This window comes from Schistocerca americana, chromosome 2 (assembly GCF_021461395.2).
Source record: "Schistocerca americana isolate TAMUIC-IGC-003095 chromosome 2, iqSchAmer2.1, whole genome shotgun sequence".
Lineage (NCBI taxonomy): Eukaryota > Metazoa > Arthropoda > Insecta > Orthoptera > Acrididae > Schistocerca > Schistocerca americana.
In genome coordinates this window covers 643,701,003-643,718,459 of record NC_060120.1, presented here as the reverse complement: position 1 = coordinate 643,718,459, position 17,457 = coordinate 643,701,003, and the positions used below count along the sequence as shown (strand labels likewise).

The 17,457-nt window shown below is 43.5% G+C and overlaps 1 protein-coding gene across 1 annotated transcript in view; it reads left to right on the top strand.

Moving 5' to 3' along the window:
* Positions 1 to 17,457, top strand: part of LOC124594265 (vesicular glutamate transporter 2-like) — a 169,934-nt gene that overhangs the window by 115,130 nt on the left and 37,347 nt on the right. The window contains exon 9 of the mRNA XM_047132628.1: positions 10,852 to 11,007. Within this exon, the coding sequence (XP_046988584.1) occupies positions 10,852 to 11,007 (156 nt within the window). The remainder of the gene's footprint in view (positions 1 to 10,851; positions 11,008 to 17,457) is intronic.

Sequence of the window (17,457 nt, the reverse complement as noted above, 5' to 3'; positions counted from 1 at the left end):
ATGCTACCAGTGTTAAAGACTGCGATGGAGCTCCGTATGCCACGGCAAACTGGCTGACACTGACGGCGGCGGTGCAGAAATGCTGCGCAGCTAGCGCCATTCGACGGCCAACACCGCGATTCCTGGTGTGTCCGCTGTGCCGTGCGTGTGATCATTGCTTGTACAGCCCTCTCGCAGTGTCCGGAGCAAGTATGGTGGGTCTGACACACCGGTGTCAATGTGTTCTTTTTTCCATTTCCAGGAGTGTATATGGAAATGGATTTTCAAACAAAATTCCAAAGTGAACAAGACCCATTAAATAACTACTAATTCTATGAATATTAACTTCTTTTGACATTCAACAATAAATCAAGAACTCTTAACCTCTAATTATGACACTTTTTTGAAGTTCAACATCAATCAGTTTCCCCTCGCGTTTGATGCGAGTCTCTTACAAAGCATATCTGTGTCGTCTGTATCGATTCTAACTCTCGCGGCGACGTCAATTGTTTTGCGCGGGAAATTATTTTTGCAGCGTTAACCGTCACTCATGATTCACTACTTAACCGCAAAACTTCACTTCACACGTTTACACATCTAAGCGTGCACTTGAAATTATATATGAAGATTCACTGGGAACCTCTTTTGATTATGCAGCGTCACTTTCAGGAAATATGTCTTTCTTCTTGAAGGTCATTCAGATCCTTTATACTTCTTGATGACATTAGCAATGCTAAAGTTCTATGTTTACCCAAACACAGGTGAAGCCCATCTCCACTATCTTCTTTGCAGCACTCGATGGTTATAGTTAGTCACTATTTCTACAACCTGTGCCACTGATTAAGTATTTCAGTTTAAAGTTTTCTAACACTAAACACACACAGTTTATTGTTATGTTTTTACGAGCGTTCATCTCTGTCACTCGCAATGGGGAGGAGTATGGGCTTGCAGAGGGTTCGATCAAACCCCATTTCAACATGCGATCTATTTCCTTTTGTATTTGAGCCTTTAACCTCCAGGGAACAGGATAGAAAGTTCTACAATACGTTTCGTGCGGCTTAACGTAGAGATGGCATATTTATCCCTTAATAACTCCTGGCCTTTCATCAAAAACGTTTTCATACGTTAATAATAATTTATTGAGCTGCGTCTTCTGATCTTCGATAATGCAGTCGGATTCATTTAACTTTTCAAACACTAATTGACCGAAATCTTCTTTGACTTGGAACTCATTAATTACGTACTGTTTAGAATTTTGGGCCGTCCTGATTACTTGCACACTGATCCCACAATTATATTTTCTCGTAAGGCTTTTTTTTCAACAACTCCAACTCAATTTCTTGTTTATTAACATTCAACCAAATTTTTCCTGTTTTGAAATCTATTCTGCATCTGTATTGACGTAGGCTGTCGACTCCGATAATGCAATCTACCACCAAATTTTTCACAACAAGGAATGTGCTTAATATTGCTACATTTCCGAATTCCACACCAAGTAGTGACTGCACCTTTACACTAGCCGATCGAGCCCCAACGGCGCCTATTATTCTGCAATTCTGAACTGGAAAAACTGGTACTCGTCTTATATTTCTGATCCTGTTGAATAGTGCTTCCGAAATAACATTTGTGGTTGCAGCTGTGTCTAAAACCGCCACTATAGGTATGGTCTCCATAACGACTTGCACTTCGGCTTCTGCCACCTGTTCCTTATCCTCATCTAGTGGTTCTAAGTCCTCTGTCAGTTCATCTGCCAGTAATCGTCCATCATTATACGTCAGCATGGGTACAGACATTCTGTTGCGCCTCAACCAATTGTTGACCGCTTCTCCGGGGCACGAGTGGGTCCTTACGAGTTTGTTGGATTTTGATTTATCTGCTGGTTGACATCATCCGTCACTTCGGTAATTACCGGTTGATTCGGAGATGTCCGTCCCCACTGATGTTGGCTATCTGAATTCATTCCTCCCGGTTGACTCCAATTTCTATTATTTTTATTATTCCAGGGTTGGGGTCTGAAATTTCTTTCGTTCCCCCACACGGGGTTGTATCTTTTCCCGTTCCTGTTGTTCCTTGAATAGTCCCTCGCAAGACCATTTCCGGGATTACTATTGAGATTTCGAGGGGTTCCTCCATTATTTAACGATCTCCGTTCATAAGTGTCGATTGATCGCCATTGGTATAACCCATACTTCCACCTTGCCTACCGTTTCGCAGAGGTTCTATCGCCCTATATTGGAACCTGTTATTACGGGCTTTCTGGTTGTTCTCTTCGACAATATCTATACGGTCTAACGTCGTGAGGAACGACTCCAAGTCTTTGTCGTTGCCGTAAATCAATTGATTCCGGATGCTAGTTGGTAGTTTTGCCTTAAGTATGTTTATTATGTATGGCAAGGGCATAGGTCTGTCCCAGTATCTCGTTTTATTTATATATTTTTCGAAATACCTTCTAAGGCTTCCTTTCGAAAAGGAGAAAGGCTCTGGGTAGATCACCTCCTGCCTTAGGCATTCCTGTACCCCTTCTGACCAGAACTTTGCTAAAAACGCCTTCTCAAAATCGTCATATGTCGGGCAAACAGAAGTCATGTCCGAGGCCCAGACCGTCCCCGAACCATGTATATATCCTGTAACAAAACTGATCTTCTGCCACTCCGACCAAGCCGGCCGAAGTGGCCGTGCGGTTCTAGGCGCTGCAGTCTGGAACCGCGAGACCGCTGCGGTCGCAGGTTCGAATCCTGCCTCGGGCATGGATGTGTGTGATGTCCTTAGGTTAGTTAGGTTTAACTAGTTCTAAGTTCTAGGGGACTAATGACCTGAGAAGTTGAGTCCCATAGTGCTCAGGGCCATTTGAACTCCGACCAATTTCTGGGTAGCACTCCTCTGGAACTTCGAATAAAAACAATTGGATGGTCCCCCCTTTTGTCAGGGTTAAAAATCTGGAATTGCCGATGCTTTATCATTTTTTCTTCGGCATGACAAAGGCTTTCGTAATCTCCAGTCGATAAGAATTCACGCGAACAACCAGCTTGTGGCAATTTAATGTTTGAATTATTTGCACAAGTCCGTATTGTGTGCGAATGGGCAGTAACTGGCTCTATAGTCGTTGCCAACTTCTGCTGCTGCCCTGTATTCATTTGTTCTGAGCTTTGTTGTGAAGCGCGCATCGACTCTTCTATCGTTTGTTTCCAATGCTCCAAATCAGCACCTAACTGTTGTCGCACCTCCTCAAGTACTTTCGCAAACAAATTCTCTTCCTGATTGCGAGATAAATTCTGGAATGCTGCCTTAACATTTTGCTCAACGTTTTCACACATTAGCCTTTTGTTTTCCAACGTGATTTCGGATAATTTACCCGTTAATACGTTAATTTGGTGGTCTATAACGTCTTGACGCTCTGTCAGATGTTCAACGCTTTCCTTTAGGTTAGTCTGTGTACGTGCCAATTCAGGAAGTTGCGCAATTGCACATGCCATGGCGTCTTGCTTTTGTACTAATTGCGGAACCATTTCCACTTGTTCCCGTACGGTATCTATCTTAATAGCCACATACTCCTTCATTTCGACACGTACGCGCTGAGTAGATTCCTCACATTGTGCTTTCACCAATTCTATTTGTGCAGTTAATTTTCGTTCCGTCTCTTCGGCCTGATCTTTGGCTTCCTTGGCCTTCGCCTCTATCCGCTGCTCTAATTCGGAAAAACTGTCTTGTAACTGCTGCTTAATCTCAGTCTGGAATAATTTCATCTCTTCTTGATTTTGAGTGACTGTCACTAACTGTGCTTTAATATCATTTTTCAGATTTTCCTGCCCTTCAGTAACTGAGGCTAATTTCGTATTCAAATCATTTTGCCCTTCAGTAACTGAGGCAAATTCCGCATTAATGTCGGTTTTCAAAGTATTCATGCTCTCGGTTATCATCTGCATCTGTCTCATGATAATTACCAATGGATCTAATCCCTGCTGCGTACTTGCTGTTACACCCGCAGCCGTGTTTACAGGGCGTTCTGTTGCGCTATCTGTAGCCATCGGTCCTACACTTCTTACTGCTTCATTATTATCAGTGCTAACAGCTGAAGGCTGATGCGTGCTGCTTTGCTCTGCTTGACTCATCCTAAACATTGCCCTAGTTAAAACCATATAAATGTTCTCCTGTCACTATATGTAACTTCCTTCACACGAGAGTACTTCTGTGTCTAATTTCTTAATGTGCATATACAGATAAATGCGACTGGGACAGGTCACTTATAACACTTCCTACATCTAACATAACCACAAGTATTCAATGTTCAAATATCAAATAACACTAAACAGAAAAGCACGTACTTCGTGCTGTCTTTCGGCTTTATTTGTGGATCCAATTATATCACCTGCGAGTCTTTCCTCTCTTTTCCAAGCGTCAGTTAGGTTAGCTCGTCTTACTTGACATGAAACAGAGAACAAAATTATTTTAGCAACGTCCAAAAACGTGTCCTGTCACGTTCGCCATTTTAACATTTTTAAATGTTCGCATATTAAGTTGCCGTCTCTTTTTTTCTAAGAATAGATGATGAATGCAGCTAGCCGCTATCTCTGTGTAATGTCTTGTCTGTATAGACGTGTATCTGTTGCCTTTAAGATCCCTTCACCTTCACACCTAAGTCTATACAGTAAAGTAAGTCCCTCCCAGTTCTCGGCTGATCCGTGATAAGATAGGCGAAAAATTAGACTAATGGAGGATTATTAGTATTATCTCTATTTTCATTCGCTCTCTCTCTTTCTCTCCTTTATCTATGTACAGGTTTTAATATAATATTTCACTACGCGAAATCAGCCAAATAGAATCTTTGGTGGAGTCCTTCGTCTTGGTAATCAGCGGCTGGCTTGCTGCAAGACATCTTTACATTTATTGTTACTGTTAAACATTGCAGTCAGTCGGGAGAATCAATCGTTTGGACAATTTGTTCCTTTTACGAAAGATTGCGAATTCCAGATGTGTACGAAGCCTTTTTGGACGATTTAACACAGACTCAGTGATTGCAGGCTCTCTTCGACACAACTGAAACTTCACCACTAATTACAGGGCCAACGTGATCAACAAATGATTCAGAAAAAACTCATTCGTTCATTCACTCCAGAACAAAAAAGTCACAAACCTTATTTATGGAGGAAATCGTGTATTAAATCCATCTCCATTACATGTCCAGAGCTCCGGTGATTCCACGCCTTAATTATTTTCCTTTTACAATCTCTTTCTCTTCAAAACAAACCGCTAGCGGCACAAATGTTAATTTGCTCGCTTTTGCGAGAAGAAAAGCAGAATATGTATCTCTCAGAAACACGTCGATCCCTCAACATATACTCCAGAAGCTATCCTTGTTACCCTCTAACAACCATGGAGAATGCATATATGGATCTCTGTTATTTCAAAGAATAAACTCACTAGAAAATACTTTGGCGTCGACGAGCTGTCGCCGCATATATTACGAGAAAATCAGATCAGATAACTTTTCCAAAGTGAATGAATGTGGATGGTTTGATTGAAAATGATTAATTGGTGCGTGGTAGAGGGTATCTGCTGTGGGGACATTACAGCTGGACTGAAAGAAGACGGTGTCGTCAGCATATTGGAGAGGGTTCACAAGAGGGAATGACTTTTGGACGTCGGATGTGAATGGTAGATAAAGGAGCGGTGACAAGACGGATCCTTGTGATTCGCTTGCAGTTGAGTGAAAAATTTCGGAGTGGTTCTTGCTGATCGTTACATAAGGTGAGCGGTTAGTCAGAAAGGATGCAATTAGACCAATATATCTGATTGTAAGCGCGTAGCAGCGAACAGGAAACAAGAATGTTAGACAAGTTCGTAGGCATTTTCGATGTCTAGAAAGACGAAGCTGTAAGGCCCAGAGCTGGCCACATTATTTGCACATTGTAGCCGGGGATGTTGTCCACTTGAGAGCCAAAAGAAGCGGAATGTGTGACTTTTTCCAGTGTAAAATGAAAAAGGAAGGTTAGGGTTTAAAGTACCGATGACAATGAAGTCATCAGAGACGGGGCACAAGCTCGAATTCGCTTAAGGATGGGTAAGGAAATCGGACGACCTATTTCAAGGGAACCATCTCGGCATTCGCCCGAACCGATTTATGGAAATCAGTGTCGAGAATGAGCGGGAGAGTTTGAAGTCGCGGCATCCACCTTTGTCATGTTCAAAATGTCGTGCAAGGTGTTGAAAACTGATTCATGACTGATTTTCACTTTTTTCGACTGTCGCTTCGATTGTGATAATGCCATTCTACAAGTACCAGGGCCTCCAATTCTCTTGCGATTCCTGGTCCTTCAAACAGTTTCCCCACTCCATGTAGCGATTACTAATAAAAAAATACACACTGCGCTCAATTCAAAATAAGGTAATCCTACCATCACACATCTAAACAATCGATTAAACAAACAAATGTCTGCATTCACTATGTCAACTATATTCCTAATAAAAGCTTACAGGCAGTGTGCCTTGTGTAAGCAACTTCTTCCTGATTTACTTTTCTTCTTCTTTTTCCTAGGCCTTTGTCTCGCATCAGAGGTAATACGGGATCTGCATGGTTAATAACGGATTTGGAATGGGTAATTTAAGGGGGGGGGGGGGGGCGGATGCCCTTTCTGTTGGCACGCCGTTACCTCCAGGTCAGAACATCTACATCTACGTGATTACTCTGCTATTCACAATAAAGTTCCTGTCAGAGGGTTCAATGAACCACCTTCAAGCTGTCTCTACGGTTCCACTCTCGAACGGCACGCGGGTAAAACGAGCACTTAAATTTTTCTGTGCGAGCCCTGATTTCTCTTATTTTATCGTGATGATCATTTCTCCCTATGTAGGTGGATGCCAACAGAATGTTTTCGCAATCGGGAGAGAAAACTGGTGATTGAAATTTCATGAGAAGATCCCGTCGCAACGAAAAACGCCTTTGTTTTAATGATTGCCACTCCAATTCACTATCATGTCTGTGACACTATCTCCACTATTTCGCGATAATACAAAACGGGCTGCCTTTCTTTGTACTTTTTTGATGTCATCCGTCAGTCCCAACTGATGCGGATCCCACACCGCACAGCAATACTCCAGATTAGGGCTGACAAGCGTGGTGTAAGCAGTCTCTTTAGTAGACCTGTTGCACCTTCTAAGTGTTCTGCCAATGAATCGCAGTCTTTGGTTTGCTCTACCCACAATATTATCTATGTGATCGTTCTAATTTAGGTTATTTGTAATTGTAATCCCTAAGTATTTAGTTGAATTTACAGCCTTCAGATTTGTGTGACTTATCTCATAATCGAAGTTTAGCTGATTTCTTTTAGTACTCAAGTGAAGAACTTCACACTTTTGCTTATTCAGGGTCAATTGCCACTTTTCGCACCATACAAATATCTTATCTAAATCATTTTGCGAGTCGTTTTGATCATCTGATGACTTAACAAGACGGTAAATGACAGCATCATCTGCAAATAATCTAAGACGGCTACTCAGATTGTCTCCTATGTCGTTAATATATATCAGGAACAATAGAGGCCTATAACACTTCCCTGGGGAACGCCGGATATTACTTCTGTTTTACTCGATGACTTTCCGTCTATTACTACGAACTGTGACCTTTCTGATAGGAAATCACGAATTCAGTCGAACAACTGAGGCGATACTCCGTAGGCACGCAGTTTCTTTAGAAAACGCTTGTGAAGAACGGTGTCGAAAATCTAAAAATATGGAATCAATTTGACATCCACTGTCAATAGCACTTATTGCTTCATGAGTATAAAGAGCTAGTTGTGTTTCAAAAGAACGATATTTTCTGAAACCATGTTATGTGCACCCCAACCGTCTGCGTGAAGTTTTATTTTTGCTGGAAGGGAGCGAAAGCGTTCTCAATACGAGCGCTGTCCAGAAAGTAAGTTACGATCGGTCGCGAAATGGAAACGACGATGAAAATCCGATAAAGCTTTGCAAAGATGTGTTGGGCAGTGTCTCTAGTATGACTCTAGGTAGAATTATGTCGCTCTTTTCATTCCTGAGCTCTTAGTGAGCGCGTAAAGATGTTATAGAAAATAGTGTCTCCCGCAAAGTACGAGGGCCTGGTGAGAATTTTCCCCTGAAGCTATGCAACCAACATTACATAACTGTCGTGCAGTTTCTTCTTCAAGACAATTCTCAGCCTCATTCTGCAGGGGCAATGAAGATGTTCCTGCATCGTTTCAATTGGAAATGTTTGGTTACCCACAATACAGCCCGTAATTGTCTCCCACTGAGTTTCATCTCTGCTCAAACGAACCGCTGGCTATGAAGACAACATTTTGGCACAGACAACGAGCTTTAGGCCAGCGTAGAGAATTGGCGGAAAGCACTGGCGGCTGCCTTCTATGATGAGGGTGGAAAGTTGGTACAACGCTACGACGAATGTTTGAGTCAGAACGGCGACTGCGTAGAGAAGTAGCTAAAAGGTGTAGCTAACTGTTACAAATGAAACATTTCTGATTTTCACTGTGATTTTCACTTCGCGATCAATCGTAACTTACTTTCTGGACAGCTCTCGTATTTGTGAATCGTGAGGCGGGGATGCGGGAGACCGTCTGAAAACCACATACACGCTGCCCGCGCACTGACAACTCAAAGTTGATCCGCTGAGTGGATTTGATATGGGGCGGCACACCTCCCCGTCCTGGAAGCGACACTTTAACACGCACAGCTATCCACATCGCTTTATAGTTAACATTTAGTAGATAGATACACCAACAAAAAACTGGGACAGTATTAATCCAGTCAGCCATGAAAGGTGCAAAACAAAGACTGCCAGAATGCAATTTACTTTTAACCTCCGTTCTTTAGGAAAGAGCTGCACCTCTTGTTCTTTGTACATTATTCTGTGCGTCCAGTGCTTCTGGATTGGACTTTCGAGTACTCACTCTATCCCCTGGGTTGCCATGCCGCGCAGTGTCTTGCATGTTCTTTGCATGAAACATATTTTTCACAAAAATTATTAATAAAAAGATTTTCTTTCCACTTGCCGTCCTTCTGCCATTCAGCAAATTTTTCCAGTAAGTCACTCTTGTTTTACGTTATAAATTAAAAATACGGCTACTACGAATGATTCATTTTCAAACCTCCATATTTTCTTCACTATTACATGTAGAAATATGACAAATACCCAAATAGAACTGTCATCTCTTCAAGTTTGCGTTTTGCCCTCTACAAACGTTCTGTGAGTGCCCCTCTGGTCGCACGACACACCTCCAAACGTCGAGTCAGTGGTCATCGCAGCAGCAATTGAAGCGTTCTCTGAGCCGTTCCGATGTTCCTGGAGGTGGGGTTCGCACTTTTCCCCAAAGGAAAAAGTTACAAGACGCTAGATCAAGCAACCTTGTGTGCCAAAGGAGCAGAGCTACATCATCTTCCAAGCGATCCGGCGAACCGAAGCTGGCCGTTTTAGGTAGCAACGAACATCGACGCCCCAATGAGGGAGTGCTCCGTCTTGCCGGAAGATATTCTCGGAATCACCAGTCAGTGGTGTAAACAACAACAACTGTAGCATATCGAGGTAAGAGTTGTCCGTCTGAGTCTTCTGACAGAAAAAATCGGCCCATACAGCTTCGCCTGTGACATTTCGCAGAAATCAACCTTCAGCGAAACTCGTTCGTGCTCCACAGTGATCAGGATGTGAGGATGTTTGGTGGCCCACAATCTCACATCATGGCGATTAACCTTTCCATATAAATGGGGGTGTTCATTTGTCGCTGAATATCAGCTTGGAGGTCCCCTCCCGCCGGAGGTTCGAGTCCTCCTCCCTCGGGCATGTGTGTGTGTGTGTGTGTGTGTGTGTGTGTGTGTGTGTGTTGTTCTTAGCGTAAGTTAGTTTAACTAGTGTAAGTCTTAGGAGCGATGACCGCAGCAGTTTAGTTCGTTAGGAATTCACACACACTTGAACATTTTTCAGCTTGGATATAAATGTTCATGGTCAAGTGCATTCAAAATTGCAATGCACAATTTAAGGCGCCGGCCATAACAGGACGGTATTAATGGTCGCACGAACTGCAGACTGTACGGTTTGAAATGTTATCGTCCTCGCAAAATCTTTCACACTGTTTGCTGCAGTATTCCAATTCGTAGCTCGCGCGGACGGTTGATTTTTTTCGGTCAGCCTACGAAATTTTCCTCCACGCTCTCCCCGGTTGCGTCTGACATACTTGGTAGCCGGCACGGTAGCTCAGCGTGTTCGGTCAGAGGGCTGAGCGCTCTCTGTAATAAAAAAAAAACTGAGTCAAGGAATCAAAGATCAACTTCAACAGATGTCTTGTGACGTCCATCCAGAACACGTGCAACGAACTATATCGAACAAAATGAATTTAAAAAAAAAGCGGTTTTAGGCGCTTCAGTCCGGAACCGCGCGACTGGAACGGTCGCTGGTTCGAATCATGCCTCCGGCATGGATGTGTGTGATGTCCTTAGGTTAGTTAGGTTTAAGTAGTTCTAAGCTCTAGTGGACTGATGACCTCAGATGTTAAGTCCCGTAGCGCCCAGAGCCATTTGAACCATTTTGAACTTTTCTGTTTACAAAGACAACCGGTGTCCCTAAATTGTCGATACCAACGCACAATTCTCTGTTCACATGGCGATTCTTTTCCATAATTTCCTATGAATGCACGCTCCACTGCTATACCAGATAAGCATCTCGCATATTCCAACACACAAAAACTCTTTTCTCGCTTTGTCGCCATTTTTTCATAGCATTGCACTCGCAACACCATCTGGTGGGCACAACGCAGACTCGGTGAGTTTACGGTTCTCTTCAAAAAGAACCACATCTGTAAATGTATTATTTTAGAAAATATAGAAATCTGAAGGTGTGGCGTGTTGCAGACCTGCTGGCGTCGGCAGCGCTGCTGGCGGGCCTGTCTTACTCTGGCTGCAGCCACGGCGCCGCCACGGCCTTCCTGGTGGCCGCCGTCTCCGTCAACGGCGCCCTCGCCATGGGGCCGCTGGCCGCACTCGTAGATATCAGTCCCAGCTTCTGCAGTAAGTACCGACGTCAGCATAAAAGCGCAATTCTGTATCTTTGCTATTGCGAATATACAGGGTGATCTTTTCCGCTGTGAACAAGCTACAGGGATTGATCGGTGAGAGTATACAGAACTAAAAAGGTCCAATGATCTCACGTCCGGAAATGCATGCTTTCCATGCTAGAGACCATTTATTCAGTAGTAAATTGTTACAGAAACTGCGGCCTAATACATACAGCCACACTTACAGAATGTGTTGGAAATGTTTTCCATGTGCCTCAACTCATGCTTGCATGCGCCTTAGCATGTTCTGTCTCACACATTCACATCAGCCAGGCTGCATTCGAACAGATCAAGGGCATCATGTATACGCCGCTCCAGTGCCTCCAGTGGGCTCTGCAGACACGATATTTTTGAGATGGCCCCATAACAATAAATCGCACGGGCTGAGATCCAGTGAACGAGCATATCGTGCAGCTGCACCCCCTCGTCCGATCCGTCGACCACAGAAGACACGATTGGGATGCGACTGTACATTAACAGCGAAGTGGGCTGGAGCACCATCATGTGGCAGCCACATAACCCTTTGAATCATCAATGGCGCTTGTTCCAGCAGGGGAGGCAAAGTCACCCGCAAGATACGCCAGTAGTTACAGCCTTTTGGGTGACGTGGAAGGAAGACTGGTCCCAAAATACAGTCGCCAATTATCCCGATCCACACGTTCGATGTCACCATACCATTGGGAGTCTGTAGATTATTCCACTGGTGACTGTTATGAAAGTTGAAGATACCTCTCCCCGTAAAGGTGGCCTCATCTGTGAATAGGATGGATGACACAAAACCCGAAATCGTGGTTGCCTGGTGAAGAAACCAGTGACAAAACTGCACCTGATGTGAAAAGTATGTAGTTAGTAATCGCTGCACACACTGTAAGTGACAGGGTAGTAACAATGTCACAGAGCATGTTCCACATGGTTGTCTGGATTACCCTGTACTGGCGGGCCAACTGCCTGGTACTGACACGGTGGTCGCCTTTCACAGTGTTAATCACGTTTTCCTCCTAGTCTGGTGTCCTTCATGATTTCCTGCTTCCTGAAATGACTCTGTCTCAGACAAAAAGAGAAACACTGTTCCAAACATTGGATGCTGTGGTAGTTGTCAGCAGAGATTGGTCTCCTGATACAACCTTGCTGCCCACTGCCCATTGCCATTTGCTTCTCCATAACTAAACACAATGTGGGCAAGCTCTCGATTCAAATATGGTGCCATTGTGCACCTTTTTTGTTCCATATCCTCTCATAGATCAATCCCTAGAGTTTGTACACAGTGGAAAAAAAAATTGAATAAGGGAGTCCAGCATCACCTCCTGAACCCTTGGTTCGATTTCAGTCAAATGTGGCACACAAACAGCGAACTTCATGATTATCAGCAATGTGGGTGTTATAACCCCCTTGTTCCTACAGAAGTGAAAACACAGGCAAAATACAGTTTTTAGCCCCTGATGTGTAGGCTGCCTTGCACAGTCGGTGTGTTATGTGGGTAGTTTGGCATACCTTGCAAGGGACTACTCTTGTGGGTGAGCACGGTTAAAGGGGTGTTGGGGGGGAGGGGGGGGATAAGGAGATGGGTAGTGTCAGAGGGAGGATGGTGTGGATGAAGAAAGGAGGGGGAGGAGATGGACAGAGAGGAGGGAGAATGGGATGGACAGAGATGGAGGGGAGGAGGAGATGGATAAAGAGAGGGGGTGGAGGAGGAGATATACAGAAAGAGAGGAAAGGAGTAAATGGTCAGAGGGGGGGGGGGGGGGGGAAGGGTAGGAAGAGATGGACGGAGAGAAGGGGGAGAGGTACAGGAGGCAGGCGAAAGTTGTAGAGGGGCAATTAGCAGGTGGAAAAGGAGAAGAAGAGTTGGATAGATCGAGATGGCAGAATGAAGTGAACATAGAGGCGAAGGGAGGGAGTGGTGGACACAGAGAGCGAGGAGTAGGAGGAGGAGATGTGTGCAATATGTGTCAAACGCTTACGTGAGTGAAGACGTGGGGATAAGGCTAGTATAATATACTAACTGTTACCTGTAGCTGCGCTCGAATGTCAGTTGTTTTGTTATAGTGATTTATGGTGAGTAAGTAAGTTAGTAATTTATAAATGTCTGTTTACATAGTGGTGTAGAGATGTATGTGTAAAAAGTATGCAGTGCCTGTATGTAGATACATAATGAACGTGTTTCTGTGATTTTGCTGTACGTCTAATCATGTTTAAAACATGCCTAGATTTATTAAATTCGAACAGAAGTTGGGGATCCTTCGGCACACTAGTTCTGGATGTGAGAGTTTTCCACCAGAGAAGCACATACCAACCTTTTCTTCCTTCCACTTAAGTGCATTGTAGTCCCTACATTCTTTATCCATCCCCCTAAGATGACTAATTATGATTAACATAGTCAGTTAACAGATCATAATCAAATATAGCCTCACCAAAAGCCTCCCACGTTCCATATGTAAATGTACGACGTTTCTCCGTTAGTCGTACAGCCTTTAACTGATGCCGTCGTTGTCAGTCTTGAAGCATCTCGAATCTGTAAGACGCGTGATGCTCAGCGGCTAAAATGCAATGGGCTTGTGGCTGATATTAGTTGGAACTACGGATTAAATAAGTACAGGACTGTATAAGCATTGTATTCATCACACTGAATCGTATTATGCACAACACATCAAACAATAAAAGCATTGCCGGCCGGTGTGGCCGAGCGGTTTCAGGCGCTACAGTCTAGCACCGCGTGACCGCTACGGTCGCAGGTTCGAATCCTGCCTCGGGCATGGATGTGTGTGATGTCCTTAGGTTAGTTAGGTTTAAGTAGTTCTAAGTTCTAGGGGACTGATGACCTTAGAAGTTAAGTCCCATAGTGCTCAGAGCCAATAAAAGCATTTTTACAAATAAGGTAAAGTTCAAAACTCAAAGAATAAATAGCTCTTTCAAAGAGTAATTATTGTTCCATATTTAGTTTTATATTCTTGAAATCGATGAATATGTTGCACTACAGAACTTCTAAAGTAGCCTATGTTCTTCCTCAGCGTTCAATATATCTTCACATCAAATTTCACCAAAATCGTTTCAGCGGGTTAGTCGTGAAAGCGTAACAGGCAGTTACTTTCGCATTTGTAGTATTAGTATGGATTACATATTATAATGCATCTTTTAATGCAATGGTCAAATCTATTTGACAAGTGAACTAATCGACGTTTTTCCAAATTCGTGTAGTAAGGGGCATAAGGCACAGATGGAAACGAATATAAATCGCACAACCGAAAACTTTTGTCTTTGTCTGTATAAACGAAGACATATCCGCAAAACTCAAAAGTTAAAACCAATAAGCGAGAAATTAGAAACGACAAATACAAGGAGCGAGCCAAGAAGGAGAACTCATAAACGAAAACTAAGAAGAAAGAAACAAGAAACTGGAATTGATAAACGAGAACTGAAAATTGAGCAGCGGGCACATAGCTTGGTTTCCGAGATCACCGAGACCGCTGCAATCAGACCTTCTCAATTCTCGGACTGTTTGCGTCCCAATTTACGCCGCTGGCCTGTGCTGCGATTCCCCGTCTCTTGTTGGCCAATCTGTCTGTCCTATGTTACACTGTCCTGATCCTAATTCTTAGTCAGGTCGTTCAATGTGGCTTGTGGTGATATTTTCCACTACCATATTCCGGTCATCATAAGAATAAACGTGATGTAAACAAACACAAACTCGGTGAGTCCTCAGTAGCCGTAGCAAACGCACAATGGTGTTTAAGGTTTCTGGGAGTAGGTTCTACTTATATATTAGAAATCTTATTACTGTGTTACTGTAAATGCAACTTTAAGATATTCTAATGCATAAACAGCCATTAGCGTCTATCTTCATTATGCTTTAGCTATGTAGTTTTCATTTAAGAATCATGTACAGTTGCTATCTGTGTAAGGGCTAGTTGTGCTCTGACTGACGGGCTTGGACTGCGAAAAGGTGTAACGCTGCTTTCTGCTCCACAGTGCTAAAAAAACGTTAAAACCTGGCGAGAAACAGGTTGCTCTTCAGGTTTTTCACAAGTTTATAGGGAAATATCAGTCACTAGCTGAGCTGCAGATTGCACAAATGATATCTGAGTTTACAGGCATTTTTGTGTCGTGTGCAAGCCTACTGAATGCGAAAAGATAAACAAAATCGCCCGCAGTCCTTCCACTCCAGGACAGTCAATATTGTGTCGCAGGAAAACGAGAAGATTTTGTGAAAAGTTCTGTGCGGTCGAAGGTGCGCATGATCTTCTTCAGAAACGAGGCGCCCATAGTGAATAAGACACTTAAAATAATTCATGACGATGATGACCTGGCCATTTTTAGATGGACAACATTTTACAAACTAACGAGAGACATTGGTTTCCGGTTTGAAAATAGGAAATCAAATCTACATATACATCTGCATATACTCCGCTAGCCACCGAGCGGTGTGTGGCGGAGGGCACTATTTGTCCCAAAGTCATATCCCCCCCTCTCTTCCACTCACTGTTAGCGCGAGGGAAAAACGACTGTCTGATCGCCTCAGTACGAGCTCTAATCTCCCTTATTTTTGAATGGTGATCATTGCATGGTTTGAAAGTTGGTGGTAATAATATATGCTCTACATCCTCGGCGAAGATCGGATTTTGGAATTTAGTGAGCAGCCCTTTCCATTTAGCGCGTCGTCTATCTGCAAGTGTGTCCCACTTCAAACTTTCCATGAGATTTGTAACTCTCTCGCGTTGGCTAAATGTACCAGTCACGAATCTTGCCGCTCTTCTTTGGACCTTCTCAATCTCGTGAATCAGACCCAACTTGTAAGGGTCCCATACAGACGAACAATACTCCAAGACTGGACGAACTAACGTACTGTAAGCTATTTACTTTGCTGAAGGAGTACACACAATCTAGCGCTCGCCTTACCCGTTACTTGTGTAATCTGATCGTTCCATTTGAGATCATTTCGTAAAGTCACACCCAGATACTAGGCGGATGTTACCGCTCCCAGAAACTGGGCATTTATTTTGTACTCGTACATTAGAGGGGATTTTTGCATTGTTATATGCAGTAGGTTACACTTTCTACAGCCGGCCGAAGTGGCCGTGCGGTTAAAGGCGCTGCAGTCTGGAACCGCGAGACCGCTACGGTCGCAGGTTCGAATCCTGCCTCGGGCATGGATGTTTGTGATGTCCTTAGGTTAGTTAGGTTTAAGTAGTTCTAAGTTCTAGGGGACTAATGACCTCAGCAGTTGAGTCCCATAGTGCTCAGAGCCATTTGAACACTTTCTACTATTGAGAGATAACTGCCAGTCATTACACCACGCATTTATTTTCTGCAAATCCTCATTGATTTGCTTATAACGTTGGTATGATACTATTTTCCTGTAGCCTATAACATCATCGGCAAACAGTCTAATGCCGCTGTCAATACCATCAACCAGGTCTTTTTTGTACATCATAAAAAGCAGCGGACCTATTACACTGCCCTGGGGCACATCTGATGTTACGCTTGTTTGTGTTAAAGTCTCCCCATTCAGGACGACATACTGCTCTCTGTCTGTTAGAAAACTTTCTACCCAACCTCATATGTCATCGGATAGACCGTAAGCGCGCACTTTTTGGAGCAAGCGACAGAGCGGAACTCGAACGCCTTTAGTACGTTGAGGAATGTGGCATCAACCTGGGAGCCGGTATCTAGAGCCTGTTGTATATCATGCACAAAGAGGACCAGCTGTGTCTCGCATGACCGCTGTTTCCTAAAACCGTGCTGGTTTGTGCAGATGAGCTTCTCAGAGTCTAGAGAGGTCATTATGTGTGAACACAAAATGTGTTCCATGATCCTACAACAAATCGCTGTCAGTGAAATTGGCCGGTAATTATGTGCATCCGATTTTCTAATCTTTTTATGGATTGCTATGGTCTGGGCTTCTTCCAGTCCCATGGAACTTCCCGCTGTTCCAATGGTCCTTGACAGGTGATGGATAAGAATGGAGATATGTTTGTAGCATAGTCAACATAAAATCTTACGGGGATACCGTCTGCGCCAGATGCCTTCCTGGCGTCTAAGGATCTTAACTGTTTTACTATCCCAGATACACTAAACACCATGTCAGCCATCCTTGCGTTTGTTCGATTATTGAAAGGGGGAATGGTGCTGCAGCCCTCTACCTTAAACTAGTTTTTGAAAGCTAGGTTTAGAATTTCGGCCTTCTGTTTATCATCATCCGTTACATTACCCGTACTGTCAGCAAGAGAAGGTACTGAATTATTTGTAGCCTTCATAGTATAATAACAGACAGAGCTGATATTTCTTTGTAGAGGACGCGTTATCTTCGTCAGATTCACCAACTTATTCGTGAGAAAAGTATAATATTTGTTACCCTGATGGGGCTTGTGTTAATATTGGCCATGTCAGACAAAAAGTATGGATTGAG